Consider the following 23390-nt stretch of genomic DNA (forward strand, 5'->3'; position numbering starts at 1 on the left):
CACCTTAGCAGCAGATTCTGGGGGTTTCTGCGGCTTATGTATATATATTTTCTCCCCAACTAGATTGTTAAGCTGGGAAGCACATATCTTACACTCTTACATATCGTTCACTTCTAGCACGAGGTAAAACACTGTATTAATAAACCTAATGCTGTACTTGTTGGTTGACAACGCGCCTCCTTCATGTTCTCTCCACCGCCAGACTCCCGCTTCATCTGCCTGAAGCACCCCTTTCACAAGGCTTCTCCCCGGACCCGACCCGGAAAACTTCACAAGCCCCTTCTGTGTCTTTTATCACTAGGTTTATACCACTCACGTGGAGTAACATACATTGCTTTACAAACACTGTGGTTATGGCCTGAATACTTTTAAGATTCTTAAGTTCCTTGAGCACAGGACTACGCTAGGCTTGGGATGTTTTGTTAAAAAGAAAACGCCAATATCCTTTCTATTCCAAGGCGAGTCACAAGAGAAGATTCAGCTCGATCTCCTGCTCCGGAACGGAGGACCATAGAGATGTCTGGCGCTGCGAGGCCTCCCCGCGCAGCCACCGAGATGCGCAGGGGACGGCTAGAGCGTTACTCTCCCGGCTGGCTTCCGTTTCCTTAGTCCTCCTACCCAACATGGCGCAGTCGGTTAACATCAGCGAGCTGAATCTGCCGCAGCTAGAAATGCTCAAGAATCAGCTGGACCAGGTGGGGATGGGCTCCACAGACACCCCTTTTCTGCCTCACTACCTTCCTTCCCACGAGTACTCTTTCGCTCCCCATTCCGCCCCACTTGGAGAGGCCTCCCTTTCCAGGTGAAGGACCCGCCCCTTCTCCGGCCGTGCCCCCCTCTCCCGCCATTCCCCACACTGACCCTCATTCCCCTCCTCTGTAGGAAGTGGAGTTCTTGTCCACGTCCATTGCCCAGCTCAAGGTGGTACAGACCAAGTACGTGGAAGCCAAGGACTGTCTGAACGTGCTGAACAAGAGCAACGAGGGTATGGGGTAGGCGCGTGAAAGCAACCTGGGGCATGTGGTGACCCGGCTTCTCTCGTCCTGCCTCCTAGTCCAGTTTTCCTTACCTTAGACTAGAGAACTATTGCATACCACTGCAGGAACCCTTTGCATGTTGCATATCTAGAATTGAAATGTACAGGACATTACAGCTCCTATTGTCCCTGTTTCGGTCCTTTTCGTACAGTCTCTGGGCGCTGTGCTGTATTGAAACTCACTTTAACGTCTAAAAGTTGGAGCTGCCAACCTTCCCCACATGTTTGTTTTAATTGCTTTCACAGGAAAAGAATTACTCGTCCCACTGACGAGTTCTGTATCCTTTCCACAGGAACCGCTACCTTGCTCTCTCCTTTTCTCTCATTCCTACCCTGCAAAATGGAGCGGAAGGTTTTGATTACTCCAGAGTACCCCGATGATTCAGAGAATACCTTTATTATACACACTTGGTTGTTCTTTTGTCTAACCTGGGGTCAGCATCCAGCTAATGCCTTGTGAGCACCAAGGTGTATGTAGAATTGAGGTCTGATTATTTCTCTTTGCTGTGTGAGGATATAACCTAATAGGGAGATAAAACTGGTGGTTTACACTTTTACTAATGACTTAGAAAACAAACAACAGAAGAATAGAGGATATAGAAACAAAGGGATTGGCTCCGTTTATTAATCCTCAATTTCAGTTTAATTGTGGCTCTTATTCCTAAACTGTTGTTACTAAGAAACCTGGAGTGTGTCCACCTGTTGAATGTTTTATTTGAATGAGCAACTTATGACAGTAGGGCATCTGTAAACTACCTGAGAACTGACAGGCTGAAAAGGGAACACAGGAATAACAGCATAGTAGGGATTGCTTAAATAATGAATATTAAATCCATCAGAATTAGCTGGTTGATGGTTGGGGGTGTTAAAGGGGAGGTGAGGCCAGTTTTTCGCTTTTACTACTCAACAGCAGCAGGAAAAAACCATTCTATCTAGTTTTTCTGGAAGGGCTAATGGGGATTGTAAGAACTGCTTGGAGGGAGGCAGATGGATCAGGGCAAGAGAGAATGCCAGCATATGTGATTTTCTCCATAAGGAACCGACTTTCCCGTCTCTCCCCATTTGGATTTTGTAGACTTTCAGATTATTCAGTCCCTGTGCCTTTTTAGGAAAGGAGGGTCTTGGGAAGTCAAGCTTCTAGCTTCAGGGATTCATGACTTTTGCTGGGCTAGTTTTCCCTTAATCCTTGATTCTCAGATGTATGTCCCTGGGAAGCTACATGATGTGGAACATGTGCTCATCGATGTGGGAACTGGCTACTATGTAGAGAAGGTGAGTGGAAGAAAGCACATTGATGCCACTTTGAGGAGGTAAAGGGAGTTTAGGGGGAGATCTGGAGTGCAAAATGCAGGCTTCTCTTAGCCCCTCATTCACTGCTGACCTTGCAGACAGCTGAAGATGCCAAGGACTTCTTCAAGAGGAAGATAGACTTCCTTACCAAGCAAATGGAGAAAATCCAGCCAGCTCTGCAAGAGAAGCATGCCATGAAACAGGGTAGGCTTGGCTTTGGGCACCTCTTCACCCTTTCTGCCTCCATAATAAAGAACATGGATTGTAGTGTGAGCCATGGGGGTGTCGCCTTTGCTGGATTAAAACCATGTTTTTCTCTCTGCTGTCTTCATGTATTACTCTTTAGATGCTGTGCATTACATACCCACTATTTGTAGGTTCCTGGGTAGGGTTCTTGCAAAATTTAGAGGAAGAAAATCATGTCTGTGTTCTCTTGTCTGAGTTCCTATTTAATGTGGATGGAATGAGGGAGAAGATGCATGTAAATGAACACACAGGAAAGAAATATAGTCCTAACTAACTAGCTAACTACTAGCAATTACAGCCCTGGCTGCACGTTAGAATCACCTGGGGAGTTTAAAAAGAAAACCTGGGCCCACTCCAAACCGACTACATTTGACCCTTGAGCAGCGTATGGGTTAGGGGTGCTGACCCTACGTGAAGTGGAAGAAAATCTATACATAACTTATAGTTAGCCCTCTGTATCCTCAGTTCCACGTTTATGGATTCAACCAACCATTGATCATGTAGTACTGTAGTATTTACTGTTCAAAAAAATCCATGTATAAGTGGTCTTGCACAGTTCAACCCCGTCTTGTTCAAGGGTCAGTTGTAAATCAAGGGCGTGGGGGCGGAGGAATTCCAAGAATGTTTTTTAAAAAGTTTCCTAGGTGATTCTGTTATACAGTCAGAATTGAGAACTACTGTTCTAAAGTCAAAAATCTTTTCACGTTATAATTTTCTGGTTATATCTGACTCATTTAATACAGTATTTTGTTCAATTTTGTATTTGTTACCATATTTACTGACACGTTGTAGACTCTAAATTTGTGGTGTGCCCTCCACAGTGGATCACTATGTTAAAAGTTTTAACTGTAGTTGGTTGGTTACCTGTACTTAAACTTCCCTGTAACTTTTCCTTAGCTCTGGCATCTCCTCTTTAGCTCCTGACCAGGGTCTGACGTTTTTCCCCACAGCTGTCATGGAGATGATGAGCCAGAAGATTCAGCAGCTCACAGCCCTGGGAGCAGCTCAGGCTACTGCCAAAGCCTGAGAGCCTTGTTTCAGAAATGTGGCCCTCTTCAGGGGTCTGGGACTTTGTGGGCTTGGTTCCTGAAACGGGGGTAGAGAAGGGTCTTATGTTTAATGCTAATAAATGTGCCAGCTGGGCAACTCTGCACCGGGCAACACTCGTTGGTCTTTTCTTGCATTAAGTAAAGGACTGGTAATGAAATGGGAGGGCGGCGGTCGAGAGGGTGCGCCCTTCCCCGGAGCCTGATAAGCAGGGTGATGCAGTGCTCTTCTTGGAGGCTCCGCCCGTGGCCTTTCGAGGAGATGGAGTCAAAATTCTGCGCGTGGCTGCTGCTGCTTCTTGCGGGGCCAGTTGCCATGGGAACGGCTGGCAAGCGGAAGTGGGCCTTGCGGACGCTTCTTCTTCCGGGTCGGCGTTCTATCTTTCCTCCGGGGCACCTGCATGGGCTACCGTTTTCTGCGCGGTCTTCCTCTGCTGCTGCCGCCGCCGCCACCCCTCTGGGCCCCGCGCCCCACGCTCAGCCTGGAGTCAGTCCCACCCTCCAAGCGATCCCGGAGCCACCTCATGGCCCCAGCCCGAATCGGGACGCACAACGGCACCTTCCACTGCGATGAAGCGCTGGCGTGCGTGTTGCTTCGCCTCCTGCCTGAATACCGGGTACGGTCCGCGCAGACTGACCCATGGGCTGCCGGCGAGTCTCTGGGACGGACCGCGTGCCCCTCATGGGTTCCTGTGGTAGCTCAGACGGCCAGGGGACCCGTCCTCACCTCCGCGGCTCCCCGGAAGCCCAACATTAATCCTCGACCCGCGCGACCCCGGCAGCCCCCTCACCTCGTCTTTCCCCTGCAGGATGCAGAGATTGTGCGGACCCGGGACCCCGAGAAACTAGCTTCTTGTGACATCGTGGTAGATGTGGGTGGCGAGTACGACCCTCAGAGACACCGCTATGACCATCACCAGAGGTGAGTTCCCACATACCATGTTTCTTTAGCTTCCTTGATTTTAGCTTTCCTCAGTGCTCCAGTCCACCGTCGTGGTCCGTGTCAGCGAAGGGAACCGCCTCATGCTGGAAGGCAAACTCTTGTGTCCCACGGAGTACTGTCTTCCATCATTTCAGCTCTCTGCCTGCTTGCTCTGCACCCATCTACCTGGCCTGGGGACTCCCGGAGCCCTCGCATCTGCCCAAGTCTCCCTTGGCCCTCGTCAGTCCCCTGGCCCCTCCCGACTCATCTCTTTCTTCGGCTCAGTTAGGCTTTTCTTCCCCCAACTCCGTCATCACTCCACTGAATACCCCAGCTGAGTTTAATGCATTCATATGCCCTTATTGCCCACCTCAGATTGCTGGACCTCTATGATTGTGGTGGGTGGCGACAGTTCAGAAATATGTTGTCTTCCACATCATTTACGCTCTTTCAATGGGAAATCGTTCTTGTCCCAGGGTAGCCCGTTATCCCCAGTACTATTCTAATCCTTTTCCCCTCTCCTCAAGTCTGCCTCATCAAACTTCCTCAGTGAATGACCCTGCCTCTTTCCTTCAAAAGGAAATTTAGCTTTTCCTGTGCACACACGTCCTCACTTTCCCACTCCTGAACATGTCAGCTTTATCCTTCAAATTCAGGAAACATTGTTTTCTTCTCTTTGCCCCTTTTCCAGTTTATTACTTTCTACCCTGGGACTTCACCTCACAGTTCTCCCCGCCAGTACATCTACTTCCTTCCTACAGCAAGAAACTCTGCTTGGGCATCTCCCATCTTGAAAACAAAGGCATGAATAAAAACAAAACCCTCCCACAGGTACACCACACTTTTTGAAGTTGTTATATCTAAGGGGTCATGAAATTTTATTTTGTTCTAAGTCTTTTAAGTATTTCTCACCACCTCTGTCCTTCCCTCCCTCTCTTTTTTGTTGAAACATACATACTACTTTCATAATGATACCGGGAGGGAATGCTCCCAGTATTTACAGCCTGATCTCTCACCCTCACTTCTCAGGCACTCTTTCCTGGCCCCACATCCCTTCCAATTCATTCCATTCATTCGTTCGTTCATTCAGCCGGTTCTGTCCCAATCTCTCCACTGGAAATGCTTGTGGAAAGGGCACCAGTGACCTCAACACCAAATTCAGGTTGCTGGCTGAGGGTCTCACCTTACTGACCTCTTTGTGGCACTTGGCATTATTGACTACTTCCTTTTTTATAATGACTTTATATACTTTAAAAAACTATGCAGGATTTGACATGTAAAAAAATACATTTAACATTTCTGGAATATAGAACATAAAATGAACACCCATGAACCAATCTCCCAACTTAGGAACTAGATCATTACCATTACCTTTGTGTCTTTACCTGTGGGCCTCTTCCCTGTCCCATCCCGCTACCTCCGCCAGGAGTAAGCAGCAGCCTGAATTTTGTGTTCATCATGCCCTTGTTCTTGGGTGCAGTTGAGCACGTTATGTGTATCTGTTTGCGTCAACTATTTAGTTTTGCTTCTTTCTGAATCTTTTCTGGAGGGTAATTGTTATTAGTCTTTATACCTTATGAATATTTTATATTTTTGTATTTATTCCATATTTAATAATAAAAATCATTAGAACAATAAATGAGCTCCCTTGGTGATTCTGATGGACTGATATTTAGAAATTACAGCTGTAGTTTCTACTGCCCTAACAACTGTCATTCCTTTCCCTGCCCTCTGTCCCACTGCTATTCAAAGCCCTGCCTTCCTCCCTCACCCGACCCCTGCAGGTAAACGTGCATCTCTTCTCTGTGCTGGCTGGCACGGTGCTCTTCCTGACATGCACTGGCCTGCTTACACTCTCTCGGTGGCACCCCATGATCTACAGATAAAGTCCAAACTCCAACAAGGCCTGCTGTGGTCCAGCTTTATCTTTTGCCACTCATTCCTCAACCTAAACTGCCTTTCTTGCAGTTCCAGGAAGAGACCTGTCTCTTAGCCCTTGGACATGTTCCCTTTACGTGGATTGCTTTTTCTCCTTTACCCTTTGTCTGTTTGATGAACACCCACTAATTCGCCTTTCAGGAGTGACCTGAATCCTTTCCTTCCCCTCCCCTTTTCTTTGTTTATAACTAGAGCATTTGCTTGGTTGTTTGTGTGGGTGTCTTTAGGTGGATAAACTTGAAGGCAGGGACAGGGTCTTAGTTTTTCCATCTGTAACAGCACAACACAAAGCCTGGCGTGTGGTAAGCATTGAGTTTACCATTGCCGAACGAATGCATGACTGGAGTCTTCAAACTGGGGTCCCTGTAGGCCCCTGAGGACAAGCCAAAACCTTGCCAGCAGAGCTTTCTCCCAGCTCCCAAGGTATTCCCCCTTCTCCCCACCCCACTGTGCCTGCACGTGCGCACACACTGCAGGTTAATTGGGGCGACTCTGCCTCAGTCCCACCTCCCTGTGCTCCTCAGGTCTTTCACAGAGACCATGAGCTCCCTGTCCCCGGGGAAGCCGTGGCAGACCAAGCTGAGCAGTGCGGGACTCATCTATCTGCACTTCGGGCACAAGCTGCTGGCCCAGTTGCTGGGCACTAGCGAAGAGGACAGCATGGTGGGCACCCTCTATGACAAGGTGGGGACCCGAGGACAGAGATGCTCCACATGTGCATCTCCACCAGGCTGGCTGGCATGGCGCTCACACCACACTCAGGACTGGGCTCAGGTCAGGGTTCCTGACCCGTGCTGGCCCACCGCCCTCTCCCTCAGTTGGGCTCATCTCACAAAGGGATGGTTCACCTCTTTCCTGCCTCCATCCTGGGGTGGTTGTGAGAAGTGGGTGAGGTAATATATCGGGAAGGGCTTTGGAAACTAAAAAGCAGTGTTCCCCAGTCTTTTTCTTGACTTGACACACACATATGATCATTCAACAGCTTGGTAATAGAGGAGGTAGCTTGTGTTTGGAAGCATATGGCTGAGATTCTGGCTGCCCTGAAGGTGGAGGGCAGCATATCGTAGGCACTGCTATATTCGCCGGAGGCACACGACCAGGGAAACCAGGGAAGCCGGGCTGGGAAGGCTTTGATTATGAAAACCTCGGCAGGTTCTGCCAGCGCCTCCTGCAGGCAGCTCAGCAGGTGCCGGCTGTTGGGGAAGGAACAGGCTAGTGGCCCTGGCGTGCATGTCTTTGTGGGATGATGATTCTTGACCCTGCTTGACCCTGCTCCTCTGAAGGTCACAAGTCAAACTTCAGGTTCATTCAGCTCTGGTTTTTTGCAGGTAGGCTGTTGAGTTCAGTTCTGTCTCAACTTGCCTATCATCCCCTATGACACAGCATTCTTGTGACCCAAAAATGTGGAGAAGTATGAACAGTTAAATTGGAGCTTTTGGAATACTGAGGTTTCAGACTGGGTCAGTTTTCCCTTCTACTGCTGAGGGGTTTCTAAGCAATTGAACTAAATTATACCTAAGGTTTTTTAATTTTTATTGTTTTATTTTTTTAATTGAGGTGTAGCTGATGTACAATGTTATATGTTTCAGGTGTACAACATAGTGATTCACAGTTTCAAAGGTTATACTCCATTTATAGTTATTATAAAATATTGGCTTTATTCCCTGTGGTGTACAATATATCTTTGTAGTTTATCTTATAGTTTTTACCTTTTAATCCCCTACGCCTGTCTTGCCCCTCCCCCTTCCCACTGGTAACCACTAGTTTGTTCTCTGTGAGTCTGTTTCTCAAAAATTCGTTAATTTTTTGATTCCACATATAAGTGATAACATACAGTACTTGTCTTTCTCTGACTTATTTCACTAAGCATAATATCCTGCAGTTCCAACCATATTGTTGCAAACGGAACATTTTTTAACAGCTGAGTAGTATTCCATGGTATGTATATATGTGTGTGTACATATACCGCATCTTCTTTATCTAGTCATCTGTTGGACACTTTTTAAGTTGCTTCCATATCTTGGCTATTGTAAATAATGCTGCTGTGAACATTTGGGTGCATGTCTCTTTTCCAATTAGTGTTCTCAGTTTGGTTTTTTCTTTCTTTTTTGGATATATACCCAGCAGTGGGATTGTTGGGTCACATGAGAGTTTTAGTTTTAGTTTTTAGAGGAACCTCCGTACTGCTCTCCACAGTGACTGTGCCAGTTTACATTTCCACCAGCAGTGTACAAGGGTTTTCTTTCCTCCACATCCTAACATTTGTTTGTGGTCTTTTTGATGGTAGCCGTTCTGACAGGTGCGAGGTGATATCTCATTGTGGTTTCAATGTACATTTCTCTGATGATTAATGATGTTGAACATCTTTCATGCTCCTGTTGGCCATCGGTATGTCTTCTTTGGAAAAATGTGTATTCAACTCTTAATGTCCTTTTTTTTTAAGTTGGGTTGCTTTTTGGCTACTGAGTTGTATGAGCTGTTTACATATTTTGTATATTAAAGTTACACCCAGGTTTTAACTGAGCTTTGGGTTGGGGTCCAGACCAAGAGGTGCCAGGCATAGAGGAGTTCTTTTTCAGCTCTCCCTGAGAGGAGCACTTTTTCTACATACCACAGGTGTGATATATGGGCCTATTTTGAAAGGCAGTGTTGCATTAAACACTGATAATCCCCCAAATTCTTGAGGCATTGTCCTACCACCTCTTTAGGCTCAGGAGATGCAGCAACTGCTAATGCCATGTTACACATCGTGGGCTTCCCTGGGCCCACATCCCAGCCCTTGATGTCCAGTCCAGTACTCATCTTCTCCACCTGACTGGTGTGCTTAGCCAGACCCTCTCATGCCTCCTTAATTGGATTACTCAGTAGCCTACTCAGCCCACCTGGAGATTTACCCCCACCTCAGCCATAGGGATCCACTCCCACCAAGCCCCTTACAGAACTCAAGACCTTCCCATTCAGAAGTCAGCAGCCCCCTCCCCACACATGCCGGCCTTGGCTCAGGCTTTGAGTGGCAGTAGAGTGAGTACTGGATTAGAAATCAGGTGACCTGAATTCTAGCCCCAGCACTGTTTGCTCGCTGACCTTTAGCAAGCTGCTGAACTCCCCAGTTCCCCCTTTCCTCATTCAGCTCATGTTGAGAGATCATCGCACGGCTGTTAAGATTAAATAACAGTGTATATGCGTAAACTTTAAAACCTACAAAGCTTTGTGCAAGTGGTAGGCGCCCTCCAGAGCATTCCTCCTCCTGCTATCTTAGATATACGAGAACTTCGTGGAGGAGGTGGATGCAGTGGACAATGGCATCTCCCAGTGGGAGGAGGGACAGCCTCGTTATGCGGTGACTACTACGCTGAGCGCCCGGGTTGCTCGGCTTAATCCCACCTGGAACCAGCCCAACCAAGACACTGAGGTAGGGAGGGCCCCGGGGAAGAGCCCATGAGGTGTGTAGGGAGCTCCGGGGAGGAAATGAGAGTGGTTGCCCCCATCAGGCCATAGAAAAGTCCAGAGTTCCAGCCAGCACCCTGGTTCTCATTCCCACATAATTCCCAGGCCGGATTCAAGCGTGCAATGGATCTGGTTCGCGAGGAGTTTCTGCAGAGACTAGAATTCTACCAGCACAGCTGGCTGCCAGCCCGGGCCTTGGTGGAAGAGGCCCTGGCCCAGCGATTCCAGGTATAGGCCTGGGAGGAGGCACTGGGGCTCAGGAGTCAGTGACTGCTGGCGGGCTGCCAGTCACCAGGACTCCTGCTCTTACCCTAAGTCTTCTTGCCTTGCTCTGCTTCCCTTTCAGGTAGACTCAAGTGGGGAGATAATAGAACTGGCAAAAGGTGGATGCCCCTGGAAGGAGCACCTCTACCACCTGGAATCGGGGCTGTCCCCGCCGGTGACCATCGCCTTTGTTATCTACACTGACCAGGCTGGACAGTGGCGGGTACAGTGTGTGCCTAAGGAGCTCCATTCATTCCAGAGCAGGTGAGGCCCCAGGGGACCACCCTGCAGCCCTTCAGGCTTATTTCGACCCTCTCAGAGGAGGCCACTAACACTGCCTCTGCTACCCCTCTCCCAGTTCTTCAAGGCCTTCATTTGCTCCTAGCAGCTCCTTCTTTCTGCTCACTCGTAGGCTGCCCCTGCCAGAGCCATGGCGGGGTCTTCGGGATGATGCCCTGGACCAGGTCAGTGGGATTCCTGGCTGTGTCTTTGTCCACACCAGCGGCTTCATTGGTGGGCACCGGACCCGAGAGGGTGCCTTGAGCATGGCCCGCGCCACCTTGGCCCAGCCTCCCGCACCTGTGCCTCCCACACATCCCCTAGGCCAATAAAATTTCTTCCATCTCAGACTGACCAAGTGTCGCTCCATCACTGCCCTACACCATTCCAGGAACTTGCTGAAACCTGGGAGGAGTGCGACACCTACCTGTGCCAGAGCCTATGCGAGGTATTTTCTGAGCTTTGCTTTACAAATCATTGGAAAACCACCCAGTTCCTAAGGTTAAATAGCTTGACCAAATTCAAAACTTGAACAAATTCATCACAAGAAGTGATGAAACAGTGAAAGAGCCAAGATCTTAACCAAAAGTCAATGCCCTTTTTTTTCTTCACTATACCCCAATGCAGCGCCCTGGAAAAGACAGTCTTGTAATTGAGCAGAAAACAAAAAAGGACATTTTTTATTACTGGAAGTGGGAATGAGGGGAGTGGGGCCGAGCAGGGGGTGGCCCTGGGAGAGGGTCCCAAGGGGCAGAGATTGGGGACGTCTCAGTAAAGAGAGGCAGATCATGAATAGAGCCTCCGCCCCCAGCTGGGGGCTCTTGGGTTCGGCTAAGCACCGGGCTAAAACGTGGAAACTGGGCATTGACAAAGTACAAAGGGATGTGGGCAATCCGGCCTGTGGACCAGCACTGCAGAGAGAGGCGAAAGAAGAGTGTATCAGAGCCTGGGCCCAAAGAAGGCTACACTCCAGAGCCACACAGCAGCCGCGGCCCCCTACTCCTCCTGCTCCTGAAACCCCAGCAGCCTGGCCCACTCACCACACTGAGCAGAGCTCCTTTGCTGAATGAAGGATGGAAGGTGATGAGCTGGGCCTGGGCTCCTGGCTCCCCCTGAATAATGCCGCTAGGGGAGGAAGAAATGGTGAGTGGGCTGCTGGAGGCAGAAGGCAGGTGCAGTGGGACGTGGGATGTGGGTTTGGTAAAAGAAGGCCAGTGAGGAACCCAGACTTAACGGCCTGCCTAGCACTTACCAAGGAAGTAGCTCAAACACAGGGCTGTTTCGAGTGCGAAAAAGGAGGATGACTGGCTTCCCATTCTGGACCCGTGGATTTCCTATAAGAGGATGCCGGGATAGGAAGGAACTCAGGAGGCTGCATCCCAGGGCAGGGGCAGGGAAACTGCAGCCGGGGCATGGATACATGTGGTAAATGGAAGGCCGGCCTGAGCAAAGACCTTCCTCCCCACCTCTTACCTTTCATGAGCACAGCCAGCCGTTCTCCGCTCGGGTCCCAGACCATGGAGTGAGCCTCTCCCCCAAGTCTGGGTCAGAACAGCAGGTTGGGAGGGCTCAGTGTCATCCCTCCCATCTTTGTCCCACTGCCCCTCCCTCACCCACCACACTCACCTTTCCTCTCCATCCGGTGTTTGTACTGTCGTCTCAGACAGATCTGCTACGATCATTGCTGACTTTGCACCTCCAACGCCCCCCTTTCCCTCACCTGTGGATCAGGGCAGAGGCTCTTACATACAGGAAGCAGGCCTCTCACTGGTCCCCTGCCTCCTCTCCACCACCAGCATCAACTCGTCTTAAGTTTCCTAAGCATCTTTACTCCCCTTTATCCTTCAGAGCAGCATATTCCAGAGGGTTCCTGCCTCCCTCCGACTCCCCAGATCTTCTGCATCTGGGGATCTCCCCCAACTCACCACAACGTTCAGGGAATGATAAGGAGTAAATCAGCGGTTCCCCCAACACTGTGAACAGCAGGCGGTTTCCATCTGGGCTCCAGCAGCCAGTCTGCGGTCAGGGAGCAAAAAGCAAGAAAGGGTGGTCTATGGGAATATAGGAGGGGTATACAGGAGGGAGAGAAGTAGAGGAGGTGGGGGGGAGCAGGGCCCCCCTCCTCCCCAGCTCCTGGGACGCACAGTCCCCTCCTACCTGACATCGCCCTGACAGCGTAGGCCACCTCTCGCAAGTCCACATCTGGGCCTCCCAGACTCTGTGCCGGAGAGAGACAGGTCGCAGCTTAGAACCTCTGGGTGCCACAACTTGAAGTAACCTCCCTGTCAGTCCCAGGTCAGGTCAGGTCAGAGAATGGGAACGGGGACATAGGGCTGTGCTGCTGGAAGTTCCAGGAGCCTGGTGCCTTTCTCTGGGGCGTTCCTGCCCTCCCACTGCCCTCCCCCAACTCACCGAAAAACAGCTGAAGGAGTGGTAGCCAGGACTTTGCTGCCATCTGGGGACCAGAGCAGGTTGGTAACCCCACCTCCCCGAAACCAGGGAAGGGGAACACAGGTCTCTGTTGAGACATCCCATACCTGGAGAGAGGGGCAGAATGAGACAGGAGACTCAAGCATCCCTATCACTCCACAAGGGGCTGCCCTTCCTTAAGGTACAAAGAACCAGAGAGGGGAAGAAGCAGGAAAGGCACTTAAAACAGGAGGAGATACAGGGCACAGCGCAGCGTTAGAGTGCATCTTAGCGCTCTTAGTGCACTTCAGTCCCCAGGACCTTCGTTTAAAAATAAATAAATAAACCTAGTCGCCCCCTCCAGAAAAGTCTAAAAATAATTTTAAAGAACAGGAGGAAATAGGTTTATGTTTACAATGACAGCAGGTGGAATTTTACATCTGAGGAGTTGAGCTGGTGTAGCGCCTTCCCTGGGTAAGTTTAAAATTGAATGGACACCCCACAAAAAAATGTTCAACATTAAAAAACAAAACAGTGAATGGATGACTCTTCCTCTCCTTCCCCCAGGGTATTTCCCACCACTAGGTGAAGAAGGCTCTTTCCGACAGTAAGAGGAGTGGGGACTAACTCACCAGGATGGCAGCATCCACAGGTGAAGCTGAGAGCAGCCGCCCCCCACTGGGGGCCCAGGCCAAGCTGGTGACAGGTGTGTGCCCAGGGTGAGAGAGCACTTGGGCACAGCCAGAAGAGGGTCTGCCGAGGGGAAACGGAGTGGAGTGAGAAGAGGACAAGAAGAAAGCCCCGTGATTCTATTCCCTTGCCTCCTCCGGCTAAAGCTTCTGGATCCCAGTGGCCACTCTGAGCTCAAATCCAGGTTGGGGAAAATGAGTAAGGATCATGGAAAGTTAAAGAAAAAAATTTTTAAAAAGGAAGAAAGGGCAGTTACCACCAGGAGTTCCAGGGAGGAAAATGGGTAAAAGGGAGTAAGCCTGAAAGAGGCAAAAACTTCTGGCCCATAAAACTAGAGGCACTGAGCTGGGGAGATGCAAGCTCTGATCCAGATGAGGGCCTTCTCCCCACAGGACCATCCTGCTGGAGCCTGGGATGATCCATGACATCACCTCAAGGTTCCAGTCTCATCTTTCTAGACTTACCTGCCACTTCCCAGAACTCATCCTGTGCTCCCAAACCTGTCTTTCTGCCTTTCCTTGTCAGAACTAGCTTCCCTCTGTGCTCCTGCATCCTTTTCTGCTGGTCAAAGATGGCCCTTGTGGCTACCTCCCCCACTAGGCTGGAACTAGCTGAGGGCCCCGGCTATGCTGGTCAGCCCTGAGTCTTCAGAGCCACGTACTTGGCCTGACAGGCACAGGCCACTGTCTGAATTAATGCCGCCTTGTCCCTCTTCCTCCTAACTAAAACCACCTTTAGCTCTAATGAGGTTTGGGGTCACCTACAACTTATCTTAGGTCTACAACTTATTCTCTTAACTTTATAATAAATCAGTTCATAGAGATCTGTCTCATTCTTTTCAGTGGCTCCTGTATTCCACTCAGTAGATGAACTGTAATTTATTCAGTCATGCCTCCATAAACGGACATTTCACTTATTTGTAATTTTTTATTACAAACAGTGCTTCAAAAAATATTCTCTAGATCTATTTCTTTATGTACTCATGTCATTATTTGTGTAGAAGAGTATTGAAATGGAATTGCAGGAAAAAAAAAAAGGCTTGCACCTTTCAAAACATAAATATGCCAGCAAATTATTTTCTGCAAAGTTTATACCACAATATACTCTACCATTTCCCTAATCCTGCTAGTACTAGATATTATCAAACATTTCAATTTTAATAATACTATCCTTTTACATGGGCAAAAAATGTCTATATATTCTAGTCTTTTTATGTATTTTTGCATCTAGTTCTTTTGTCTGCTTGGAATTTATGTATATATAGTGTGAAGAAGGACAAATATTATTATTTCCTAAATGGATAGTCAATTATGCCAAAACCACTAAAAAGGAAAAAAAGAAAGAAGTCTAAATTTCTCTACTGCAGTGCAAAGCCAAATTCATCATGTATTAAACTGCCATAGTATATATATGTATGACTGGACATTATGCTGTACACCGGACATTGATACATTGTAACTGACTATACATCAATTTAAAAAAAAATTGCCATAAATTCTTAGATCTTTCCTGAATGTTGTTCTGTTACATTGCTCTGTTTGTCTGGTCTTATGCTAACAGCTTTCTCTGACTGTAACTTCATAAAATACTTTAATACCTGGTGGGGCCAATCTCTTCTGGATAGTCTTCCTTTTCAAGCTTTTCTTGGCAATTCTTCCACATTTATTCGTTCATAAAAACTCTAAATATCATTTTGTCTAGTTCACAAAAACAAACAAAACCTAGCAGAATTCTGATGGAAAATACACTTTACTGGACATCTTTATGATTACATTTTCCTACCAGGAATATAGCATGTCCCTCCACTAATTCAGCTCTTTTTTAATATTCTTCAATCACTTTCTTCAGGTGTCTAATAAATTAAATGTAACAATCTATTCCTAGTAATTTAAAGTAATTGTTGTACCTATTGTAAGTAGAGTGTTTTTTTCCACTGCAATTTCTCAACTGATTATTGTTGGTACAAAGGAAAGTTATTACACTTTCAGGTTCTTGGATCCAGCTGCCTGACCTAATAAATTCCTTATTAAATAGGTTTATTTTAGTTGAATCTCTTGTATTATCTAGGTATAAAATCATATCTCCAAATAAAAATAATTTTCTCTTCTTTCTCAAGACCACGTGTCTTTTTCTTGTCTCAATGTACTCACAAGAACCTTCAAAATTGATATTGATTAATAATGATGATAACAACATCTCTGTATTTATCTTGACAATATTGGAAACACCGTTAGTATTTCCTATTTCACTGTTTAATATGGTAGCTATTGATGTTGAGTATATACTCATGTTTAGGTCATCTCTTTGTATTCCTATTTACTGTATGTTTTCAACTGAAAAGTCTGCTTTCTGAGAAATGCATTTATTAATACAAACATTTTCTCCTTTAATTTGCTAATAAGTCATTTAAATAGATTTTCTAATGGTGACTAGTCTTTAATTTCTGGAAAATTCTTAGTCAAGATTTTTTTTTAATATGCTTTTGGACTCTATTTGCTAATATTTTATTTAGGATTTTAAAATCTATGCTCAAATATTTTCTTGTACTACCTATTGTCAGGTTTAGGGTTTAGGGTTACATTAGCTTTATAAAAATAAATCAGGATTAAAAAAATAAAAATAAATCAGGATGGATCCTGGGACAGAAAGAGGACACTAACAGAAAAAAGTCTCAAAAAAGTCTGAAGTCTGGTTAATAACAATGTACACATGTCAGTTTCTGAAGTTTGAAAAATGGAACATGATAATATCAGATGTTAACAATGAGGGAAACTGTGTGAAGGATGTACCGAAACTCTCTGTACTGTCTTTGCAACTTTTCTCAAAATCTAAAACTATGCCCAAATAAAGCTTATTAAAAAGAAAATAATAAATCAGGAGGCTTTCCAAATTATTCTGTGATCTGGATTAGTTCAAGTAATGTGGAGATTATCTTTTCTTTGACAATTAGATAGAAATCTCAGAAAACCATCTCAGCCTGGCATGTTTTTTAATGGTAGGGTTCATCCATTTTAATTCTTCTACAGTTCACTTTGGTAATATATATTTTGCTAGAAAATCAATTATTTCCTTTAGGTTTTCAAATTTATTGGTCTAAGCTTGCATATAATATTCTCTAATAAGTCTTCTATTTTCTTTCATATTTGTGATTATCTCTCCTTTCCCATTCTGAAAATACTTTGTGTACTTTGATTTTCTCTTTTACCTTAATAAAGCTGGCCAAAAGATTTTCTTCTTTATTCATAATTTAAAGAACCAGTTTCTGGTTTTATATTTAGTTCTCATGGGGATTCTTCCAGTTTCATCTGACAGTCTTCTAAAAGAGACCGTCTTTCCATTCCACGAACCAGAAGTACACACTCCCCACAATCCCAGAAGCCCTCAGCTCTATCCCTTTCTCTAGATTAGAGCTTCTCAGCACCTCCCCGTTGGCCTTAGGTCCTTCTCTTCCAGAGCCCTGGAAGTGCTGTGAGGACAAAGAACTTCCCCCTCCAAACCTCCTCACCACCCCAGCATGAACATAACCCTCTGGCCAAAGTAAGAGAAAGACTGCTGGGACTCACCGGGTAGACAAGGAGGTGGGGTCCAGGGTCCAAATGAGAATGCAGCTCTGACAGGCCACAGCCAAGACAGAGGCACTGAGGGGCTTCCAAGCTAGGGCCGCCACATTTCGCTGCAGCCGGTGCTTCAGGGAGGGGACTATAGTGCTGGGGTGAGACGGAAGGGGACCAAGTCAAAGCAGGGACACAAAGGCTCAGGGAAGCTGAGGGTAGTTGAGGAAGGAAACACAAAAAGAGCTGATCACCCTGGGTTTCGGGGCATCACAGGACAGAAGGACAGCATAGAGGCTGGATGTGGAAAGAGGACACATCCAGTTGTGGGCGCCCCTCCCCCCAACCCCAATTCTGGAAGGAGCCCTGCAGATCAGGCCTGGGAACTCAGGGCTCCCTGGGCCTCAAGCCTGGAGAGGGAAGTGGGGGCTGACCTATGGAAACTGAAGAGTCAGCCCGCCCAGTACGCCCCCACATACCTGTTGGCATTATACACACGGATTGAGTCATCTAGCAGGGCCACCGCGAACTTGTTGGTGTGGGGGTGCCACGCAAAGACCCTCAAGCAGCAGCTGGACCTGGGGCGGGGGTGAGCACAAAGAGGACTGAGCCTGCACCTCGCCATTCCCAGGCCCCAGGGCTCAGATTCCCTTCCACGTGAGGATGTTATTAACCTGCACCTTGCCATGCCTGGGCCCCGGAGCTGATTCCCTTTCACGTGAGGATGTTAATATTTTCACTTGTTATTTTATTCCTTTTTTGGGAGGTAGAAGGAGTGAGAATCGGGGAAGCAGTCAGGAAAGGGGTGGGAAGAGTCTCTGCCCTGGTTTCCCTCTCCCCAAAAGAAGTTTCAAGGTTCGGGACCTCCTTTGCGCAGAAGCCACAGAGCTTGTACACTCACCAGTTGGTGACTTGGGCAAATTCAGCGATCAGATCTTCGCTCCTGAGCTACAAGAACAAAGTAGACAGAGGATACACGGGGACAAAGGGAGCTTATCCCCTCAACACTCCTAGGGCGGAGCTGGACCATTCCTGCCCTCTGCAGTCTGCCCATCCCACCCTGACCTTAAGGGACAGGAAGTGGAGAGGGGACGGGAGTGGGGGAGGGCAGGGGAGGAAGCCAAACTTACAGACAGATGGGGGAACAGGGACCCATGGAGAGAGGAGGCCCATCGACAGAGGGCCAGGGCCCAGCTGGACGCCGTCTTCACCCACTCAAACACTGTGGGGTTGAGGAAGCAGTTCTGATTAAACCATTCACAGGGTTCTCACTAGGCACCCTCTGGGGTGACAGACGAGCAAGGATAAGCGCATCCCAGTTCCTCCCACCCACCAAGTGCTCTGGACACTCAGTCCGAGGTATGTGGGGTAGGAAGAGGGGGAGGAGAAGATGGTATCAGTGGAGACAACTGGGCCAGGAAATAGAGGGCTAAAGGAAAAGGCCACCAGGTACTGGGATGAATTAGGGAAGACAATGGACGGGAGATGGCAACTATAAATCTAGAGAAGGCTGAAGGTAAACACACTTACCCTCCTCCTCTGAGTTTGCAATTTCATTTAGTACCCCAAAAAGGCCCACATCGCGCCTGATGAGGAGAGGAAGCTGCGAGTCAGATTACTCTGTTCCCTTCAGTCTCCCCTCTAAGTTCACCCATCCATCCATCCATTCATTCAATAAACATGGATTAAAAATAAGAACACTTAAAAAAAATAAAATAAACAGGGGGAGGGTATAGCTTAGTGGTAAATAATTACCTCCCCCCTCCAAAAAATGAGAATACTCACATTTAATAAGTGGCAACTGTGTGCCATGCACTTTATATTGTCCTTTCATTTAATCATCGCCCATTCTGCCCATTTTACCAATGAGGCAACTAACGTTCAGAGGGCTTTTAGGGCTTTCTACGCAGATCAAGGAATCAAGACTTGCCCTAAGACCATGAATGGAAAGCCAAGGAAGGAGTTAAGCAAAGGAATACACTGGTCACACTGGCGTTTTAGAAAGATCAGTCTAGCTGGAGGTTAGAGGGGGACAAGAATGGAGAGAAAGAGATGGATTAAGAGGTTATTCGGAAGATACATGCACCCCAATGTTCATAGCAATACTGTATACAATAGCCCAGACATGGAAGCAACCTAAATGTCCATCAACAGATGACTGGATAAAGAAGTTGTGGTATATTTATACAATGGAATACTACTCAGCCATAAAAAATAATAAAATAATGCCATTTGCAGCAACATGGATGGACATGGAGATTATCATTCTAAGTGAAATAAACAAGAAAGAGGAAGAAAAATACTATATGATATCACTCATATGTGGAATCTAAAAAAAAAGACTCTATGAACTCATCTACAAATCAGAAACAGACTTGCAGACATAGTAAACAGTCTTATGGTTACTGGGGAAAAGGGGCAGGAAGGGATAAATTTGGGAGTTTGAGATTTGCAAATGTTACCCACTATATACAAAAATAGATTTTAAGGAAAAGTTTCTTCTGTATAGCACAAGGAACTATATTCAATATCTTGTAATAACCTTTAATGAAAGAGAATATGAAAACAAATATATGTATGTATATGCATGATTGGGACACTGTGCTGTACACCAGAAATTGATACATTGTAATTGTACTTCAGTTTAAAAAAAAAAAAAAAGAGGCTATTCAGGAATCTAGACCAAAGTGGCCTGAACCGCTGGGGATGGAGAAAAGACAGATTTGACAGCTGGAGGGAGTAGAAGGCACAGGATTTGAGGACTAATTAGACATTAGTCAGGGAAAGAGTAATATCAAAGGGAACCCCCTAGATGATAATTACAGCAGCTAGTATTGCTCACAGTGAGCCAGGGCCGAGCTGGCTGCTTCACAGGCATCATCAAATTTTGCCATTATCACAACCCTCCTAACTAGGTATTGTCATGACCTGCATTTTTAGATGAGCGAAGAGCGTGAAGAGGTTAATTACCAAGGTGACCTAGGTAGGAAGTAGCAGAGTCAGGATTCAACCTGTCTGTCTGCCCCAGAGCCTACACTCAAACCACTTGCTCCTGTATGATTAGTAAGGCCACTCCTTGAGATTAAAAACGCAAGGAAGAAGCTGGTTTGGAGAGGGAAATGAAGAGACTTATTTTGAACCTGCTGAGTGGGTGAAGCTGGGGGAATATCCGACTCGGGGCATGGCAGACAAGTGAACACCCAGGTGTAGCACATCAGTTACAAGTCCAGCCCAGGACACGAACGTCTAAGAGACATCCAGAAGAGAAGCAACAGCTAGAGAGGCAGGAAGTGAGGAAGAACCCAGGACTGAGTGGCTTTTCAGACCATGAACTGATGTTTAACTTCACTCAAAGAAACATGCAAATTAAATTATAATGCAAGACCAAATATCAGAGTTTGATACTCATGTGTTGAGAAACAGGCACTCTCATAAACTGTTGGTGGGACTGTAAATGCGTATAATTTAAACGGAGGACTATTTGGCAATTTCTCATGAAATTACAAATGAAAAGATCTTTGAACCCAGCTACTTCATTTGTAGGAATTCACTCTACACGTGACAATGATAATAATAATAGCTAACACCTGAAGAGATTGACATGGGCCAGGGACTGTTTTCTAAGTGTTTTAGTCATTTAATCATCACTACTACCTTGTAAGACAGGTTCCATTTCACAGCTGAAGAAACTGAGGAACAGAGTGATTAAGTAACTTGCCTAAGGTCACACAGCTAAAGAATGGCATAGCCAGGAAGTGAATCCAGGCTGTATGGCTCCACTCCTACACATGCAAAACGAATGACCTGCGTATGAAATTAAGCACTGCCACCTAACACCTAACCTTGCTGAGGTGAAGGCTCAGAAAATGCTAATGACATGAAGAGGAGGCAGGGAACAGATTCATATAATCAAATCAGAAAGGAAGGCAAGTCACTGGAGATGAAATGGAACTACTGCTGCACAGCCTTGAGTTCCACCCTTGAAAGGACTGATAATTTGATACATTGAAGGAGTGACAGCTCTGAGCTAGAGAAAGCCTGGAGGCTCAAGGCAGAGGTGTGGTGACCTCATTTCCTCCAGCATCTGCAGACTACGGCCCAGGAGACCCTTTCTCACCAAATGTTGATGCATCTTTTCCACACTTGCTCCCGGTGATGGATAAAGGCAGTTCTTGTGCCATGGTCCAGCCTCCCAGGGGTCTTCAGTGGATCCTTAGTGAGGTTTAGGACAGGAAGATTGATCCACTATAGCCAGAAGTGAGAGGCATGACAGTGAGTCAGTCCCTTCCTCAGATCTCTGCTGAACTCCCTGACATCTCCAACTGTGGCTGGGCTAAGGGTGAGAGGCTCCACAGACCTGTTTCCTATTTCCACAAATAAAACACTTGTGGAACTGGGAAACAGGTCTTAGCTCCCTTATCCGTAAAACTAGGATAATAAGGTTGCTGCGACTATTAAGTCACATTATTAAAACACTGGAGAACACCTGACTCAGAGCCTCCTTCTTACAGAGCAATCGCTCAATAAACGTCAGTTTCTCTTCCTTTTCCTTCCCAGGAACACCACGGGAAAAAACGCTCCAGGTTGCGCCTTCCTAGTTTTCCCAAATACTGTCCCCGACTTTGCAGAAGTTCTTCTGCACCCTCACATCCCCTAGATTTGCCCTCACTCTCCCCATTCTCTCTAGGCTCCACAGATCCTCAGCATCCTTCATCCTCCTTCATTACATCCTCCAATCCCAGTTCTAAAATACATCCCAGCCCTTCTATTCTTCTCCAGCCCAGGCCAGGCTGTTTCCGGTCCTGCAGCCCGGGGACCGCGACCCCGCCTCTGTCACGCTGCCTCTGTTCCTCCATTCTCTCCGACTCCGCCCTCCATGCCTGTAGGTCTCCTCCCTCCTCGCTCTAGCTACCTGGCCCCGGAAGTCGGGAGGCGGACTCTCATAGCTACTCCCTGTCACCAGCTCGTTATTGTGCTCGTATAGGGTGACTTGTCCCCTTGGCGGCGGCGGAGGGAATAACCCCAGGGAACACATCTTCCCGGTCCCGAGCACGTCCGGAATCAGCAAACTCGCCGGATCCCACTCCTCTGACTCTTAGTTCCCGGGCTAGATTCGGATGCGTACGGGTAGCCGCCTGGGACAAACGGCGTTGCAACGCTCAACGGAAGTGATTGGAAGAGCAACGGAGACGAAGGATTCGTGCGCAGTCAAGGGACACATTTCCGGGGCGTTCCTCGCGCGCCACCTGGCGGTCGGAGGGGGAGCGGGGCGGACGCGTCCCCAGGGCTAACCCCTAGTTAAGGGTCAGAACGGTGTTTTGTTTTGTTTTCCTGTGAGACTGCTATTTTTCCCAGCTCCAAATTCCCCAACACAGTCTCCCACTCACTCTCAGCGCTAAGAAAGCCCAAAATAAGCCACGTTCAGGGAAGTACCTAATTAAACCCTTCTGGGACTGTGTATCGCCCAGAGGAAAATACCGACTGTGTCCCGGGCCGCTGGCTGGAAAGCTGAGGGAAAAAAACCTCCGGAAGGAGGAAAGTCAGGCGGGAGACCTTGGGAGGGAAAGGGCGGCGTCCGCCAGAGCCCATAGGGTTAAGCCTCCTGGAAGGAAAAGTGGGAAGAGTTGGGAAATAACATTTCCTGAGCACTAATTATTGTAAGTGCTTGTATAATCTTTACAACAACCCCATGAGGTAGGTACTGTTAAATCAACATGAAGAAAGTGAAGCACAGGGAAATCAGACCTAAGAATATCAAACCCAGGCATTTTGACTTCAGAATAATAGTGAGGTGGAGAGGAGAGGAGCAAAATAGGTGAAGGCGATTAAGTGTTCAAACTACAAGGTATAAAATAAATACATTACAAGGATGTAATGTACAGCACAGGGAATATAGCTAATGTTTTGTAACTTACGGAGTATAATCTATCAAAATATCAAGTCACTAAGTTGTATTCACCTGAAACTAATATATTGTAAATCAACTATACTTCAATTTTTTTTTTTAATGAGATTGATCTTATTCTAACTCCAAAGGATGGAACTAGCACTGGAGTCTAATGCAGAAAGGGGCTCCTCTTCTTAAAAGCTCCATGGCTTTGGAAAAATCGTTGAATTCTTTGAGATTCAGCTTTCTCACTTGCAGAGTGTTTAATTATTACACATGGTTGTTTCCCATACAGAATAATGGAAATGAAGCCATTTAATAAATTGTGAAGTGCTGAATAGATATTAGAGATTATTAGCCATACAACTCTGCGTAAAGTAGGTGA

At 46.9% G+C, this 23390-nt stretch overlaps 3 protein-coding genes across 3 annotated transcripts; 2 read left to right on the forward strand and 1 right to left on the reverse strand.

The window, feature by feature from the left end:
- The first annotated feature begins 586 nt into the window (after positions 1 to 586).
- On the forward strand, positions 587 to 3733 carry PFDN5 (prefoldin subunit 5). Its single transcript, XM_006182447.3, has 6 exons — positions 587 to 695; positions 883 to 985; positions 1283 to 1314; positions 2234 to 2308; positions 2425 to 2530; positions 3523 to 3733. Exons 1-6 carry the CDS (start codon positions 624 to 626, stop codon positions 3597 to 3599), a joined length of 465 nt encoding a protein of 154 aa, XP_006182509.1. The 5' UTR covers positions 587 to 623; the 3' UTR covers positions 3600 to 3733.
- A 146-nt stretch (positions 3734 to 3879) lies between these two features.
- On the forward strand, positions 3880 to 10822 carry MYG1 (MYG1 exonuclease). Its single transcript, XM_032492956.1, has 7 exons — positions 3880 to 4235; positions 4428 to 4540; positions 7003 to 7162; positions 9738 to 9890; positions 10031 to 10153; positions 10272 to 10453; positions 10602 to 10822. The coding sequence occupies exons 1-7, from the start codon at positions 4020 to 4022 to the stop codon at positions 10798 to 10800; spliced, it is 1146 nt and encodes a 381-aa protein (XP_032348847.1). The 5' UTR covers positions 3880 to 4019; the 3' UTR covers positions 10801 to 10822.
- Positions 10823 to 11120: 298 nt separating this feature from the next.
- AAAS (aladin WD repeat nucleoporin) lies at positions 11121 to 22579 on the reverse strand. Its single transcript, XM_006182444.3, has 16 exons — positions 22031 to 22579; positions 21236 to 21363; positions 18649 to 18704; positions 18249 to 18340; positions 18020 to 18066; positions 17598 to 17696; positions 17131 to 17274; positions 13510 to 13630; positions 12881 to 13005; positions 12626 to 12686; positions 12394 to 12484; positions 12095 to 12188; positions 11942 to 12009; positions 11721 to 11802; positions 11509 to 11593; positions 11121 to 11379 (listed from the first exon to the last, which is right to left on the reverse strand). The coding sequence occupies exons 1-16, from the start codon at positions 22151 to 22153 to the stop codon at positions 11152 to 11154; spliced, it is 1644 nt and encodes a 547-aa protein (XP_006182506.1). The 5' UTR covers positions 22154 to 22579; the 3' UTR covers positions 11121 to 11151.
- Between the last annotated feature and the right edge of the window lie 811 nt (positions 22580 to 23390).

Source organism: Camelus ferus, chromosome 12 (genome assembly GCF_009834535.1).
Source record: "Camelus ferus isolate YT-003-E chromosome 12, BCGSAC_Cfer_1.0, whole genome shotgun sequence".
NCBI lineage: Eukaryota > Metazoa > Chordata > Mammalia > Artiodactyla > Camelidae > Camelus > Camelus ferus.